The sequence below is a fragment of the Astatotilapia calliptera genome, chromosome 14, assembly GCF_900246225.1.
Source record: "Astatotilapia calliptera chromosome 14, fAstCal1.2, whole genome shotgun sequence".
NCBI lineage: Eukaryota > Metazoa > Chordata > Actinopteri > Cichliformes > Cichlidae > Astatotilapia > Astatotilapia calliptera.
In genome coordinates, this window is record NC_039315.1 from 32,295,852 (window position 1) to 32,314,019 (window position 18,168).

General features: G+C 39.3%; 1 protein-coding gene across 2 annotated transcripts; it reads left to right on the top strand.

Moving 5' to 3' along the window:
- The first annotated feature begins 3 nt into the window (after positions 1–3).
- dhrs12la (dehydrogenase/reductase 12-like a) lies at positions 4–17,565 on the top strand. 2 transcript variants are annotated; one of them, XM_026192508.1, is made up of 10 exons: positions 4–164; positions 1,731–1,864; positions 5,763–5,845; positions 5,958–6,053; positions 6,133–6,214; positions 6,312–6,373; positions 7,775–7,879; positions 8,398–8,488; positions 8,685–8,822; positions 16,585–17,565. In XM_026192508.1, exons 1-10 carry the CDS (start codon positions 19–21, stop codon positions 16,698–16,700), a joined length of 1,053 nt encoding a protein of 350 aa, XP_026048293.1. In that variant the 5' UTR covers positions 4–18; the 3' UTR covers positions 16,701–17,565. The 2 variants fall into 2 exon arrangements, with proteins under 2 accessions (XP_026048293.1, XP_026048294.1); XM_026192509.1 differs by having other exon boundaries at positions 31–164; positions 8,688–8,822.
- The last annotated feature ends 603 nt before the right edge of the window (positions 17,566–18,168 follow it).

The window sequence follows — 18,168 nt, forward strand, 5'->3', positions numbered from 1 at the left end:
GCCGCTGGGCGGCCGCTAATGTTTATTCACGAGCTACACGTGGTTTTGGTCCACGGTAAAAGCTGGAGAAGTGAGCGGCGCACAGCGAGAGGCTTCCAGAGCAGCAACATGTCTCTGTACCGCAACTCCGCCTGGTTCCTGAAGGGAGTGACTGAGTTCACCAGGTAAGACATTTGTCCTGTTGTGTGTGCGCTGTGGGAGCCGGAGAGAGTCTGTGACTGTCCTGCTGTGCATCCTCAGTAGTGTGTGTGTTTGTGTGGAGGATCAGCACTCAGACTTTTCTTATAACTGAATGACTGAAAGTTGATGGTAAACTATTTATAGCCAGCTTATTATAATCAACTTAAATGTGAATAAAACCTTTTTCGTTAACTAAAATAAAAATGATAACCAGACCTTTGAAAGCATTCAAACTAATTAAAGTTTAATATAGTAAACTTTGGTATCACAAACTGCCTGATGAGGGTTTGATGGACGTTTTTATTGAGGCTTCGGGTGTGTGCAAGAGCTTTTGTGTCGACTGTTTTCAAAAAGTTCTGTTTATATTGTAATATCTAAATTGATTTGAATAACCCTTACCTCTGACATTTGGTGTAAATAAAATAAATTCATAAAGACTAAAACTAACACTGAAACTAATAAAAAAATAATCAAAACCAAGCATTTTCTAACAATACAAAGTAAACTGAAACAAAAAAAACACTCTGGAAGCTAACTGAAATTAAACTGAATTTAAAAAGAAATAAAAATAAAAACTAATAAGAAAATACAAAACTATAATTACTCAAAACCATAGTGACAGTAAGAAACGCCCACTGAAAGCAGTGTAAAGTATGAATAGATTAGGGGGTGGCTGCTGCTAAATGCTTCCTAATGTTAAAGTGAATGTACATTCCTGTGAATTAACTGTAAGTGTTACAGCACACTGTGTATTACTATGTTACAGTATTATCTTAATGATCAATTTTGATGTTTGACATTTGAAAGTGTGAAAATGAGGCTGCAGACTTAAGTCGCGGTTTATGATCACAGATGGAAGGTTTTAGCAACAGACCCCTGAACATCACAGATTTGTGAATCAGTGTACACTTTATAGTGACTAAGCAAGAGGTTTGTAGGACCATAACTCAGTTTTTGAACAATAACAGGGCTCTAAGAGCTTTATCAGTCTTATGTGATCTATTGCAGCCCCGAGATGCCTTTCCTCATCAGTACACAGCAAGCCAAGTGTTTTGCAGAGGTGCTTTCGTGATTGTTTCCCTTCTCTCCTTTGTTCTGTGTTATCTTATTCTCCCAGAGAGCTGCCCGACAACCCGCTCTGACCCTGCACTAATAGCTCTCTGCATGACACCATCGAACAGAGCAGGCATTTAACCTCAGTAATTCTCTCTCTGCCTGTCCCCTTTATGCCCCACTTTGACCGCCCTTAACAATGGGGGGAATTGAGGTCCTTGGTGGCACACACGCTTAGACACACGCATACTCATAAATGACTGCTGTTGTCACCGCCATCACTCTCATCCCAAACCTCTCCTTGACAGAGACGATGCCAGGCACACACTTTCCTTCATTGTATCTGTACAGTAAAGCTGTGAGGACATTTACAGTCAGCAGGATGATCTCAAACACTCACCCCTCAAACACAGAGGCAGAGCTAAATCTGATGGCAGCAGCAAATAAGCAGGCAGCTGGTATATATATGAAATGCTGTAGGTGTTGATGTTTTACAGGAATGCCTTCTTATCAGCGTCTAAGCGGTTTGTGGAGAAGGACCTGGAGGTGTCTGTGGCTGGACGTTCCTTTATGATAACAGGAGCCAACAGTGGCATCGGAAAAGCCACTGCCATGGCCATCGCCAAGAGAGGTACCACACCTATGACCCCTGTTTGTCTACAAATCAGCCCAAACATGGCAGACAGGAAAGCAACACATAGTAAAATCGCTGAGAGAAAGAAGCAACATGCATATCCATATGGATCTGTGAATTCATAAAAGGCCCAATTCCACATTTTTTAAAAATTCCAATTCCAACACTAAAAAACACTCAAGTATTTTTTTTTTTGTAGTTTTACAACACACAAACGTTGGGGTAAAATGTAAATAAAAATAAAATGTAATGGTTTGCAAATCTCATAAATACAGATGTTAAATATTTAAACATCAATTGTTTAAACTGATGCATAATTTTAAGATAAATAAGATTTTGAATTTGATGGCAGCCACACGTCACATAAAAGTTGATTGTCACAGTGTAGTGATTGTGTTTTCTTTTCATGATGCGCCAAATGTTTCAGCTGGGAAAAGGTCTGAAAGCTCACAACCCTCACTCTACTACTATAAAGCCATGCTGTTGTAACAGTATGCAGTTTAACATTGTCAAGCTGAAATATGCAAGGCCTTCACTGAAAAAGACATTGTCTGGATAAGAACTTTAACCTCCAGTGAGCTGTGATCATAGACAGTGATTTCTCGAAGTGTTCCTGATCCACTGATATCCACGAAAGAATGAAGTCGGTTTTTAATGCAGTCCTTGGGGGCCTGAGGATTAACATCCAATAATAATTTTATGTCTTGTCTTTTGTGCAGAGAATCCGATTACTTTTTTCAAAGTAACAAGTAAAGTAAGGGATTACTGTTCCAAAAAAGTAATTAGATTACTGTTACTTTCCCGTAAGCACGCTGCGTTACTAAACCGTGATATTGTTTGGGAGAGTGTCTCGTGACAATGACGTGCAAGCACGCAAGTCCATGGCAGCAACAGACGTGTGTAGACCAACAATGGATAATATGGAGTGCGGGAGAGAGTACAACCATGCAGTGTTTAAAGCTTGAAAGTACTGACATTACTTTGAATTTGATTCTGTAAAAAGTGACAAAAACATTAGCGTCTGATGTAAACTCTGCGTGGGAAGAAAACTTCTTTCTACAGCGAAAAATTAAACTTCTAATCTGAGAAAGCACCTAGCACAGTGTCAAGGGAATGTGAAATTCACAAAGAAACCCCCGGATCCCCCCACTGACATGACCACTGCAGCACCGGGCAAACCTCCACCCACCCCACTCCTCCTAAACAGGTGAAAGAAGACTTAAGGGTGACAGGAGTTGGTGCTGCTGAATCTTTGATTTATTTATTTTTTGCTGTTTTACTTGCATCTATTTGAAAGAGTGAGTGTAAACACACAAAAAAAATATTTTATATGCTGGAATATGTAGAAAATAGGTTTAAAGGTTAAAGAATTTCTCCAAGTCAAAGACAGTTGCATATAATTTAATTTTTGCTTGATGCAATGTGCATAAAGTTTAAAACTAATAAAACAAGTTTTAAAAAGAGACTTTTTCATTTGATTTGATTTTACATGATGGATTCTGCAGATTCTGCAGAAAAAACAGAATTAGGCTGAAAGGTCTATTGCTTTATTACGTATTCAGGTTGTGTATCATGTTTTTAAAATGTAACTAAGTAATAAAGTAACTAAGTAATAAAGTAACTAATTACTTTTGAAAATAAGTAATTAGTAAAGCAATGGGATTACTTTCTTGGAGAAGTAATCATAGGGTGACCATATTTTGATTTCCAAAAAAGAGGACACTTTAAACAATGCCTTCTCTGTGCGGTTAATTAATTGTGAAATAAAATATGTCATATAGGCTTTTACAAGTCAACAAGTGCAAAAAAATAACTTAAAAACCTCTGGAATTAAATAATGGTACGGAAATAATGCCTCATCTGCATTAAAAATTACCAGTACTGGGTTGGTATGAGGGCTGGACTGGGACAAAAAATTGACCAGGGCATTTTGACTAGAGAACAGCCCACCAGGTATTATAGGAGCCATAAGCCATAAAGCCTTTGAATGAAAACAAACGCTGTTGTGACAGTGATGTACACAGTCTTGTTGGTATATGTATGAATTCTATACATTTCAGATAATTATTTTTTAAAAGCAAGACATTTTAAATGAGAATAAGAAAGAAAAGTATTTCTTTGTGCCCACCTTTCCCTGTTAATGCCCTACCTGGCCCCCTGGCAAAACTTTGCTAGACCCACCCCTGCACAGTTACCAGCTGTCAGCTACATAGAAAAGGATCCTGGTGTTATTTGTCTCTCAGAAACAGATCATAACTTCCCTTCAACTCATTCATGTCACCTAAAAGGCAAACCTGTTTCTCCATCACCTGTTCAGCTCTGATGATCCAGTAAGGACATCTCCTGGTTTCATCTTCATGTTTCCCTCTCACCACATATCCAAACCGATATCATATCACTATCAGTAACATTATAGCACCTGCCCAGCTGTATAGAAACTCCGTCATGCTAGCTAGTACGCAGTACGAGTTATTGTAACTGACTGTAAAATGTCAGCACAACAAAAATAAACTACACCTGAACTTGGTTTATATCTGACCCAGATAGACTGCAGGTCGTAACTTCTTACCCGAAGTTCAGTTCACCTGACACTCATCCACCTGCTGGCCCCTGTGGAAGCTCCGCCATAGACACCACCAAATAACTGAGTTATTTTTACACACCGGTCAGCATCTGGCCAATCCACCACCTTTCATTGTTTATACCGTTACAAAACAACAACAACAACAAAACCATCGGCTGTAAAAACAAAAAATCACCATCGGCCCACTGCGCAAATGCCCGATGGCCAGTCCAGCTATGGCCGGTACGAGAGAAATTTCTTTTGCAGTTCATCTGAAAAGATGCACTTGCGCTTTGGGATCTTTTAAACATCATTAGGCGTGTTGGTGCGCGCTGTCTGTCCCGTCTATGAGTGCAGAACAAGCGCTCACAAAGCAGCAGTTTCGGGGATGGCGTCACACACATGGGTCCTCTGAATACAGGAAAACCCGGACATTTTTATGAATCTCAAAAATCCCCCCGGAAGCACCGGACAGAACATGAAAAGTGGACATGTCCGGGGAAAAGGGGACAGTTGGTCACCCTAAGTAATCAGTAATTAGTAGCAAATTACTATATTCAAGTAACTTGACCAGCACTGCTTTTGTTGACAGAGATCTCGCTCCCCAGTTCATTGAATCTTTTTATGATATCATGTACTGGAGATGAATAGATAGTTAACTTTAGAATTTTATGTTGAGGAAAATAATTCTCAAATTTTTCCTCAATTTTCAGACAGTTTTTTCCAGATTGGTGAACTCTACTTCAGAGTAATTGCGTCTCTAAGATGCTCTTTTTTTTTATACCTAATCATGTAACAACCTGTTGCCAAGTAACCTAGTTAGTTGCAAACTGTTCCTCCAGCTGTTTTTAGTACCACTTACTGTTCCAGCCGTTTGCCGCGCTCTCCTAACCTTTTTAGGGGACTGTTGCTGTCATTAATTCAAAATGAGGAAAGTCTTAAATTTCTGGAAGTGGGGTTGTATGTGAGTAATAATAAAACAAAGTACATTCACAATCGAGTAAAACTCTCAAGTGCAGGTTTTAAGGAAGCAAACAGTTCCAAAATAGTGGCCACAAAGCACATTGATGCTCCTTAAAAGACTTTTATAATAATAATAATAATAATAATAATGGATTGCATTTATATAGCGCTTTTCTGGACACTCAAAGTGCTTTACAATTCTACTATTCATTCACTCTCACATTTTCACACTTTATATTTAAAGATTGTAGTATTCATTCAATTTTTCAGGAAAAGGTTGATTTTAAGGTCCTTCTTTATCTTGTCATTGTATTCAACTGCTTATTTCCATTGCTAGTACCATGATTTATGTTATGATCTTTGCCACAGGTGGAACGATCCACATGGTGTGCAGGAATAAGGACAAAGCTGAGGAGGCAAGGGCTGATATTGTCAAGGAGACTGGAAATAAAGTACAGTGTGACTCTCTTTTCATCAACAAGATAGACTTGCACAAACAACCTTTAGTTTTACACCAGAGTTGACATTGATATTCATTCTGCTAAATGTCTGGCGTCATTACAGGAGGTCTATGTTCATATCCTCGACCTGTCTGAGACCAAGAAGGTCTGGGAGTTTGCTGAGGGTTTTAAGAGGAAGTACAAGTCTCTTAATGTACTGGTGAGCAACATATTAGTCTTTTGGGGGGGGGGTCCTGGCAACTGCGACCACTGAATGATCATATATTGATATGTTTTAGATCAATAATGCGGGTGCCATCATGAGCCAGAGGGATCTGAATGCAGAGGGGCTTGAGAAAAGCTTTGCTACTAATGTCCTGGGTGAGTCAAAGATCAGACAAGAGGTATGAAGACCAGTCTGATGAAAGGGAAAAATGGAAGATAGTTAATTTGTACTTCAATGTTTGGTCTTCTTCAGGGGTTTACATTCTCACCAAGAGTCTCATTCCACTGCTGGAGAAGAGTGTGGACCCCAGAGTGGTGAGTCTGATCATTCAACCCATGTTCACTGTCGGTCCACATAAAGTATTCACTCCTACAATACTGTGCAAAAGTCTTGAGTCACCACCCCTTTCTTTATATTTTGCTTGGAAAATGGGACATAGGTAGGTGATTTATTGAACCTTGTGCCAGAATACATCCAAATAAAGTATATAAGGCCTCAGTTGTGCAAAATTCTAACAAGCTGGAAAGTTAGTATTTGATATGACTGCCTGAATGCTCTTTGGCAAGCTCTCTTTTAATTTCTTTAAGTAGTTTTAAGCAATAGTTCTCCAGGTTTCTTAAAGGACATTCAAAGCTCTTCTTTGTTTTACTGTCTGTCAATATGATCCCACCATGAAACATCAGCCTTTTCCCTCAGTTTCCCTTCTTTAAGAATGGCTTTTTGACAGTCTGTGATACCACCTCTGATGAGGCTTCAGTGCACTGAAGCCCCAGATGCATTCTTCAGGTCCTGTATCAGACCTTTGCTAGATTATTTTCTCCTGTTTCCTAAAGACATGACTTAATATACTGCTTTACATCTTTTAGGCCTGTCACTTCTTTTGTCCTCTACTTGTCTAGCTTCCTCAGTTCTTTAAGGACACGCTGGACACTTGTACTTTTTTGTAGATTCGATTAAAAAATGCAAACATTATTTTTTTTAATTGACAAGCTGCTAGTAAGAAAATGTCAAAAGATGCAATTTAAAATCATTCTGTTCAACAACATTGGTTCATCCCTTGTATTATTAGCATTTTTTTCTTGAAAGATTCATATTTCACTGTTTAGTGGCTTAACAAACAACAACAAAAACACTCCTCTAAAAATGCTCATCTACAAAGCCTAGAGTGAAAATGTGTGGAAAAGTAGCCAATGTCCAAAGAAAAAGTTCAGAATGCTGAAGAACTTGTGCTCAAGACCACTTTTCAAAATGACAGGAAATGTCTCGGTCCCTGTAAGCAAAACAAAAAGAAATGAGGAGTGTTTCAAGAGTTTTGCACAGTATTGTATATTGTTTTCAGAAACAGTCAGTAAAATATGAGGCTCTGGCCAACATAACTGGACAGTGTAATAATCAGGTAATGAGTCCGAGCTGTTGCATGAGGGCTATTTAATAGGTGAACAAGGATTCGCACAAGTAAACATTGCAGTAACACAATGACAAATAAAATACTAGATCGGCAACACTTAATGCAGGATTAAATGCAGTTGTAGTGATAATAGAGGATTTGGGATAAGTGTGGTTTATTTCGGTTTCTGTATTTGTGATCTGGTTTCAGTACATTTTTGCTCACTAAACAAAGCATTTAGAGCTGTAACATTGGGTTTTAGGAAACTTGTGAATATTTGGGGTGGGGGGGGGTGTCTACAGATTAATTCTCATTCCCCTGTGTTCAGATCACAGTGTCATCAGGTGGAATGCTGGTGCAGAAGCTCAGGACAGGAAACCTGCAGTCTGAGAGAGGCCGCTACGACGGCACCATGGTCTACGCCCAGCACAAAGTAAGATCTGAACTGGAAGCATCTACTCGTCACAATTGACAAGACTGGTCAGGTTTAACGTCCTTCAGCTGTCTGAGTTCTCCAGGAACCGAGCAAGTTTGAAAAGTTTGAAAATGAGTGAAAACAAGAAGAGTATAATTAGTCTTCTGGTCATTGTATCTATGTATCAGAATATGACAATTTTAAGCACAGTCTTTAATCAGATATTGAAAGAACATATTTATCTTTGGTATAGCTGACAGATGATTAAGTGATGATTTATGAATAGATTTAGGATCCACATTATATCAGTGGTTTAAAAATTTAAACTTGCATTCCAGAATTCAAAACTGAAAACTTACCCAGTGAGCAAACGTCTGGGTTCAGCCCTGATTGGCAGTTGGATATTTGACTTAAAAGTATCACCTGCAGTGTTAAAGGTGTGGTTCATCACATGACAAAGACGGGCGTTCACAGTCGATCATTGAAGTACACGGATGTTAGATGCACTCAGACGTGCTTGATGATGTGTGTTCCAGAGGCAGCAGGTGGTGATGACAGAGCAGCTGGCAAAAACTCACACTAACATCCACTTCTCCGTCATGCATCCTGGCTGGGTGGATACTCCAGGTACACTCACATAAAGTAACATCCGAATGCTTACACAATTTACAAAAGCATTAGATGTATTCCATCTGTGTGCGTATTTAAATTGATTTGCTCTCTGTTACCTGTGTGTGTGTGTGTGTGTGTGTGTGTGTGTGTGTGTGTGTGTGTGTGTGTGTGTGTGTGTGTGTGTGTGTGTGTGTGTGTGTGTGTTTCCCAGCAGTGGCCAATGCTATGCCAGACTTTCATCAATCCATGAAGGACAGCCTGCGGACCCCAGAGCAGGGCGCCGACACAGTGGTGTGGCTGTCTGTCTCTGAGGCTGCTGTCAAAAACCCCAGTGGACGTTTCTATCAGGGTATGTTTTACAGTGCAAAATTCTTTTTTCCCCTTAATATGAACACAAAAATCCAAAATAAATGATCAAGATTTCCATTTAGGAATGTAAACTGGTAAGACAGAGAGAATAGCACAGCTGAATTGTGTATTGAACAGTAGTGAGATGAATGTGCTGCATGGGGTGTGCGTATGTGTGGATTTGGCCTGTGTCCATTGCAGCTGGAGGGGACTGCTTTGGTGCCAGATACCACCAAGGAGCACTCACACACAGATGCACTTTTTCATACACACACTCACAAAATGTCCCTAGCGGCCTTGAAGAGAAAGGTTGTTGTCTGACAGCACTCTTCAAACTAGACATACATACTGCACTTATAATAATATTTTCATAATAATAAAACCAAAAGTGACAGCAACTTGCTGTAACAACTGGAAGAAAGCCATAGATGGCTCTAATTTTTTAAAATTGTAATTAATTTAATTGGATTACTGCAACTCCCTTTTAATAGGGCATGGCCAAGACACTTTGCCATGCCTGCAACTGGTGCAAAATGCTGCAGCACGGTTTTTAAATGGTAAAAGAAAATTTGAGCATATTACTCCAGTTCTGGCCTCCTTAAACTGGCTTCCAATTGAATTTAGGATCTATTTTAAAATTATTTTACAGCTTTTTTTAAAAATACTGGTCTCGCACCTGTATATTTGTCCAATCTGCTGAAGCCCTATGTCCCTCCTTATTAACTCCGGTCAGCTGAGTAGATGTTGCTCTCAGTCCCTAAATCACGGCTAAAACTTAGAGGAGCATTCTCTACTGTGGCCCTGAAGCTTTGAAATGCTCGTCCTCTTCACATTAGGCAATCTACTTCAGTGCTGGTCTTTAAATCCAGGTTAAAAACTAATTTTTATTTGCTGACTATGGCCTCAGTGGGTAACTGACACTGTGTTGTTTTTAAAGTGCTGTATAAATAAGTTGTGGTATGGTAACAACTGCCTGCTTGAGCTTTTGCCACCTCATATACTTTGAAATTCAGACATATCTGAGGTGTTGGTGTACGTGTTGGCGCTGCTTTTGTGGTGGCCTACGGCAGGCGTTTATTGAGTTTTCTAACTTTGTGGGGGGAGTTTTGTTGTTTTTTAAATTCACCTTTTTTTTTTTTAAACTTTGTTTTTAACCTTGTTTTTAACTTGTGAGTGAACAGATTGTTTCCCTGATGTTACGGCGGGGTGCGCTGAGGTGTGTGGAAACAGGACCCAAGAGCAGATGATAACGAGTAGTTGAAAGTTTGAGCAGAAAAGTGATCCTTTATTTGATGACGGCAAGTGTAAACCAGGAAACCAAAATAAACTGACAAAACACTAAGAAACAAAAACACTAAACGGTACTGAGACCAAAACCTAAACTATAACTGTGATGGAAAATAACCAGCAATTACTATGACTAAGACTAATGATGAATAACAGGCGAAAACCATAACTAAGACTGAGGTCAAAATAAACAGAACCAGGCTAGAACTAGGGTAGAATAAACAGACGACCCGACAATGGCATGAAGAAAACAAAAGGCTTAAATACAGACATGAGGTGAATCAGGGGAAGTGGAAACATATGGGGAAACAGCTGACAGCCATAAACCTAATGACAGGACCAGGAGAGAAAAGCTAAATACAATTAACAGAGAACACATGACATTGTCAGAATAAAACAGGAAATACTAAAACTAAACATGACAACACAACTTAACAGACCTAATACGTGATGAATAAATACCAAACCCCAAAACATAGAAAACCCAGGAACAATAACCAATAACTGCCTAAACTAAAGGCAAAATAGGAAATAACACAAAAACTAATAACATATCAAAAAATACAAAGAAAACTCAGAGTGCTGGGTCGGAGACCCAGCCTGTGACACCTGATTTGTTTCTCATGTGTTTTTTTCCAAGATTTTCCAAGGGATTTTCTACCCTTTGTTCAGTCTCACAAACACTCTGGATCCTCCTAACTTAATTTTTTTTATGTGATTCTAACTATTGTAATCTTAAGAAATCACTGAAAAAATTATTTCAATATGTCACCTGTCCTACAAGGCATAATAAAACGCTGGATTTGTGTTACGGACCAATTAAGGGGATATATAAGTCTGTGGCTGGACCGACAGTAGGTTCTTCAGATCACAACATTGTTCAACTCCTCCCTGCTTATAGACCTGTGATTAAGAGGGAGATGGTCTGTGTGAAGCGGTCAAAAGTCTGGACAAAAGACAGTTCTCTTGCCCTTTGCTGGTGTTTTGATTGCACTGACTGGTCCTTGTTTCAATAGAGCTCTTGTGACTTGGATGAACTTACTGATGTGGTTTGTAGCTACATTCCTTTTTGTAAAGACTCTGTGATTCCATCTAGAGAATTTAAGAGAGAGACTTTCCCCAATAACAAACCGTGGCTCTCCAAAGACATCAAGGATCTGATTCTTAAAAGGAAAATTGCTTTTAATGAGGTTGACGTTTCCCCTGTGAGGATATTGAGGAAGATAAGATAAGATAAGATAACCTTTATTAGTCCCACACGTGGGAAATTTGTTTTGTCACAGCAGGAAGTGGACAGTGCAAAAGTTATGACGCAAAAATTAGAATACAATAAGAATAAATACAGTACACAGCTGTACAGAATAGAATAAAATAATATACTATATACAGTAGAATAAAATAGAATAAAAATATACAATAAGATAAAAATAGAATACGAATGCTATATACAACTGAGTAAAAATACAACGATGCCAGAAAAGATTATTGCACTTAGTGTTATTGCACATGTGTGGATGTGTGTGTTTGTTCAGTTAAAGTCTTTGTTGTGGAGTCTGACAGCAGTGGGGAGGAAAGACCTGCGAAATCTCTCCGTCCCACACCATGGGTGCCGCAGTCTCCCACTGAAGGAGCTGCTCAGTGCTGTCACAGTCTGCTGCATGGGGTGGGAGACGTTGTCCAACAGGGATGACAGCTTAGCCGCCATTCTCCTGTCACTCACCACCTCCACTGGGTCCAGAGGGCATCCTAGAACAGAGCTGGCGGTGAAGGTTGTAATAAAGGAGGAAGGAGGTGAAGGTTGTAATAAAGAAGCCTAAGATGAGGTACAAAAATAAGATTGAGGCAGAACTCAGTAGTAATAACCTTAAGAGAGCTTGGCAGGGCTACAAACGAAGGGTAGCTGTAACATTTGCTTAGATGGGTTTACCTCCAACAAACATTTGGCAGATAGTTAGTATTCAATCTTCGTTTTGAGAATCTTGATCGTTCTATGCAAACGAGTACACTAAGAGAAAGGACTGCCATTCTCACATCATTTTGTATTGATGAGAGGGGTGTAGCTAATCTCTTTAGACACACTAAGAGTAAGAGTCATGGACCTGACAACATCTGTGGACAGGTACTGAAAACTTGTGCTGATCAGTTGAGTGTGATTTTTTTTTTTTTAATCACATTTTTTCTCTTTCTTTAGAGTTACAGACAGTATCTAAGATTTGGAAACATGCTGTCATTGTTCCAGCTGCTAAGGGCAGTTCCCCTAAGGTACTGAATAATTTTAGACCTGTGACTCTGACTTCTTTAGTGATGAAGACCTTTGAGAAGATACTTAAGAAAGAGATTTCAATGTCAGCTGAACATCACCTTGACCCCTTCCAGTTCGCCTATAATGCAGGAAGAGGCATGGAGGATGCTGTTGTCACACTCCTGCATTTCTTGTATAAGCATCTTGAGGACCCTAACACTCATGCAAGATTATTATTTGTTGACTTCTCATTTGCATTCAACACAATTCAGCCCTCCTAACTTGCCGATAGGCTTTATAATCATTTTAAGCTTGACCATAGTCTGATCAGTTGGATCCTAGACTTTTTGACTAATAGGTCATGGATTGTGACCTATTTGACTAATAGAGATAAGGCGCAGTTGGTGGAAGCTAGATCTTACTACAGCAGACACTTGCTTATCGAGTTTGAGCGAGCTATCCAGCAGTACACTCAAGTTACTTACATAGTCACAGGAAGAGCTAGCAAAAGGACCCAGGGCAGCACAAAGTTGGACACGAGGGATTTTACTGTTGAACACCACAATCAGTCTTCTTATCGTTTAAAACGAGGGAATTACTCAGGAACCATTCTTTGACCTCCTGCACGCATTCTTGAAAGTAGTGCAGGGACACAGCAAGGTCGTCAGTAAGTTCAAAATAGATCTGTATGTCATCGGCGTAACAGTGGAAGGCGATATTGTATTTTTGAAAGATTGCGCCTAGAGGGAGCAAATACAATGAGAAAAGAATAGGGCCTAAAACTGACACTTGAGGTACACCACAACACACCGGTGCAGAGGAAGAGGAGAAGGTGCCCAAGTTAACCGAAAAGGACCTGTCAGCGAGGTATAATTTAAACCAGTCAAGGGCAGCGCCTCTAATACCTAACACAGTGTGCTCAAGTCTTAATAATAAGATGTTATGGTCCACCATATCAAAAGCTGAAGAGAGGTCCAATAAAACTAGGACCATAGGGCGTCCAGTATCAGTAATTACAAGAATATCATTAAGAACTCTAACCAACGCCGTTTCAGTACTATGCAATGGCTTAAAAGCAGATTGAAATTTCTCAGCAATATTGTTCGTGTCCAAGTACGCCTGGAGCTGGGAGAGAACTAGTCTCTCCAGGATCTTGGACAAGAACGAAAATCAAAAGTTTGGGACTGTAGTGGCATGGGGCAGCCTGAAGGATCTGCTCTTTACTGTTGACTGTAGAATATCAATGATAGCAGAACAATTAAGATTGTGATATATGTACAGTAAAATATATTTTTGCTGACATGGCTCTATTCTGGGAGCTCTCCACTCATGCATGCATGGAGAGACTAAGGTGGGAGGAGCAGCACATAAACCACAGCACAGAACATATGACCAGGAAATTATGCTTAATTTCCTGCTGTGGCTGACAGGGTGAAGGTGGGTTACAAAGTGGCTTGCAGGATTGCTGCACCTGTGGGCTGGCTAAATCGGTTTTAACACCTTTCCCAATGTAATAGTTGCCATTTGGATGTTTAGAAGAGTATCAACTGGCACAAAATAATCAGTTTTCCCACAATTTTTTTGATTGACATGTTTTAATGTCAAGTTTCGAGCACACGCATTCTGTAGACATAGATATATACATGAAAACTTGATGATTTTTAAGTTTTGTTTTTTATTTTTTTCTGTTGTTATTTCAATTATATTTGCATGTTTGAAATAAATTTCTATCTATCTATCTATCTATCTATCTATCTATCTATCTATCTATCTATCTATCTATCTATCTATCTATCTATCTATCTATCTATCTATCTATCTATCTATCTATCTATCTATCTATCTATCTATCTATCTATCTATCTATCTTAATCTTTTTTCCCCCCTCTGTGCACACAAACACATGCACTGCTACTACCATACCTATTCCCTCTGCTCTCTGGTCATTAAAATTCATTTGACTCACAGCTGTCATAAAAGCATGTTGTCACTCTATGGCTATGTAGCTGGTCATATAAAAATGACTTAACTCCTTCATTCTGTTCATTGACACCATAGTGGACCACGAAAATTTTATATAGTATGTAGTATATACCTTATTTATTTTAATTATTAATATCTGGGTTTGTTCGATTTTGTTTTTTTGCACTACATTAGATAACCTCAAAATAGCATTGTGAAAAATAACAATGTTGCCATTTTTGTTATTTGTGTGTTGTAATCTTTATGAAAAAACTAAAAAACACCTCTTAATCTTTTGAGTTTGGTGTATGGCGGGGTGCTGTGGACACCCAAGTTTGTGATTGCGTAGAATTTTTAAATCAATACCATGGTTCGTCTACTGAAAATCTCAGTGAACTTGACTTGAGGTCACATTTTCTGAAAATCAGAGGAGTTCCACATTTATAACACAGGTATGTCTACTAGGAGGCTAAACAGTAGCAATGTATTTATAAAGAATTACAAACAACAATTATTATCCAATTTATTTATTGATTGATTTCCTAATTGAAAATTGAAAAACAAAAGCCAAAGTGATCATTATTGGAGCAGCTTAATTAATTTTTGCAGTGTAATTTGCTGTTAATATCCTTTTCTAACCTCAGTTTGTGTTTTTGTCACGTTTGCCCAGGGTCAAAGAAGCAATGCTGGAGATTGCTTCTGTGTTCTCTTATAGTGTCAATACATGGGAACCTCTTAGAGAGGCCAGGGTTGAAAAAGGGATGCCAGAGAAGCTCCAAGGTTGTTATCCGCTGGTTTGCATCCAAGGCCAACATCTGTTTAATAAGGGTGACAAATAAATGTTGGCCATTTTCAGGTTCTCTTCCAACCTTCATTATCAAGACATTTACGTTTTAAATATCCAGTCTCCATCAGTGTAGATGCCAGAGTCAAGAATATGATCTTTCGGCCTCATGTATCCATGAGGGCATCATTTGATGGATTGACTGCAATGGCATTCATCTATTCTATGGGACACATTTCCATGCCATTCCAATGATTTATCCCAATGTCACATCTCACATTCAGCTTGTCAGCCTCTAATTGAGTCTCTGTGATAAGAAGCGCAGAGTGCAGACAGAGGAGGAGCAATCGATCTCTCCTTTGTGGTCACAAGTGTAAATGTTTAGATGTATAGCCATGTTACTTCCCATGTTAACTTGCACATCCATTAGAAGGAGCCAGCAGGTCTATAGACTCCCTCTGACCTGTTGGGCTTTTATCAGTGGGAGACTCTGCACCTGGACTCACATGTTTGTGTGCGTAGGTGTGATGAGTATTGATCAGTTCACAGGTGAGGTGAAAATTGTGCATTTTCTCTATTACAGAGTGCAAACTTTGATTTGTTTTACAGAATTATGGGTGTATATCCAAGTGTGACTTCCTTTGTGATTGTTTTTATGTCACAGGTCAGAACTGAGAGACACTAGAAGGTCGATGGGATCGTGACATAACCACCACAACCGTCTCCCAACACACACATGCGTACACACACACACTCCTCTCTCCCATAAGGAATGCCATTTTTCAGTCTGATGCTGACTTTCCTGTTTGAATTAGAGGTGCAAACATCAGTCTACTGTGATAAATTGTGTTTATCCAGGGCCAAAGGATCAAGGCGACTGTAATATAGTGTAAATTGATGAAGAAACAAAGAGAGGCACAACAAATGAGAGTGGAAAAAAATCCCAATGAAGTCAACATTGTATTTTGGCTGCTACAGAGAAAGGACAAAGAAGCTGAATGTGAAGCAGAAACAAAGGGATGGATGGATTTTAGCTTGAGTCAAAGAAGAGCAAGGCATGGGGGCATTAAGAGTGTCTGGAGGCCACACTTATCTCTTTCAGTGAGAGGAATGTGTACACTCACAGAGAGAAAATTAAGGTGTGCATTTAAGGAGAAGCACGAACAAATCAATGAGCAGTTTAGCACCACTAGTCAAAGGGGTGCAGGATACTTTTAGGGTAAGACCAGGCTGGCGTTTGGATATGTGCTGACTTTCCACGACAGGTTATATGAAGGCTGATTTAATTTCATATTCCCCCTGATAAACAATTGAAATCAGTTTTATTTGACATGAAAATCAAACCATTGGTTAGACAACACAACAGTTTTTGTAAGTGCAACCCATTATGTTAACATTAGTGTTTGTTTGCGTGTGTGTGTGTGTGTGTGTGTGTGTGTGTGTGTGTGTGTGTGTGTGTGTGTGTGTGTGTGTGTTTGTTTGCAACAGACCGGAAGATGGTGTCCACCCACCTGCCTTTGGCCTGGACCCACAGCTCCCCTCTGGAGGAACAAAAGTTAATGTCTGTACTGGAGGACTTAGCCAAGACGTTTCAGTCACACTAAGTAGGCAGGAGACCAGTACAACACTAACGCAACAAGTTTACACCGACTGAGGCTGGGCTCAGATTTTTCTTTTTTTTTTTTTAAACAGAACAGATAAAGTTCCCCAGGTGATGGAGTAAGAATGAATCTTCAGTGCCCATTTAAAGTGGCAGTGCTATCTGTAGCCGCTAGTTTTAAGTAGGAGTGTGAGTGCTAAGATGTGTTTGGGAATCCCAGCCTCATAATGCCAAACTAAAGTCACAGATGATGAAGGGATTAGCGAGATTTGTAATGCTTTATTACTACTTGAATAAAGAAGCTTTTTTATGTCTTTTGGACTTCATAAGAACTAAACACTTTATTGTAGAAGTGTTTGATAGTGATGCCTTTATAAGTGAGTTATTGTGTCGATTTGGAGATCCCTCATAAAGCACAGACAGCACAACCTGTCACTGAGACTTTATTAAAGTTGTCGATCAGATGGGAATCTGATGGGACCAAAGTCACACACGACCAGCCACGGGTTCAGTGTCCTGCTTGTGTTCTGATGACTTACAACGTAAGCATGTGTGTTTGAAAGCTCTGTAAGTAACCTGTGTATTTGCTTTACTGTAGTGTAGTTTTTGTAATGTTCAGGTTGAACCCAGACTGGTATTGTGCTGTACTCTTTATGAGCTTAGACACAGTGCAGCAGCATCACTTGACACATGCAATAAAATCTGTAGATTTATATTTGGTGATATCTGCTGAGCACCTTAAAAAAAAAAAAAAAGAAAACCCCAAAAAACCCCCAAAAACAAACAAACTGTTTTACTTACTGTGACTGCACTTGACTTTCTTGTAAATGCTTGCTTGAATAAAGAACAGCAGTGCTCGTTTTCTGTGAGTTTGTTCAACAGTTCTTACAAGTGGAAAGAAAAAAACCCAACAACCCACAGTCAAAGAAAGATATCAAATATTTTATTGGGCATCATATTTTTCTCTCTGTGCTCTGGCCAGAGGGGACAGAGAGACCAAAGTCAGCTCCGTATTGTCAACAGTATTTCAAAATACAGTTATCTGGAGATATTAACATCTTATTTGGAACAGCAAGTGTCTTTTACAAGCAGTTGAAAGAGGAAAAAGTCAAGACAGAAATCAGCTTACAGAGTTTGATATTATGGGTGGTGGTGTTGTGGAATATGAGTCACGTTTTACATGTTAAAGTGGCCTCTCATCCATTTTAGTGTTTGCTGAACTAAAAACAACAAAAATGACTCCTGTTCAAGACTGTGAAAGAAAAGGAACTAAGACATTAACCACAGGATGAAAAAAAAAAAAAACAGCTTGCTTCTGGCACTGTTGAAGATCTACTTTGTTCGCTATTTCTGCAAACAAAGAATCCAGGAGTTTCTCATACTATTAACACCCATCTGCCGTGCCTCTGACAGAAGACATGATAAGAATTAATGACTGGAGGAGACTTTAATGAAAGGAGAGCACTGACTCC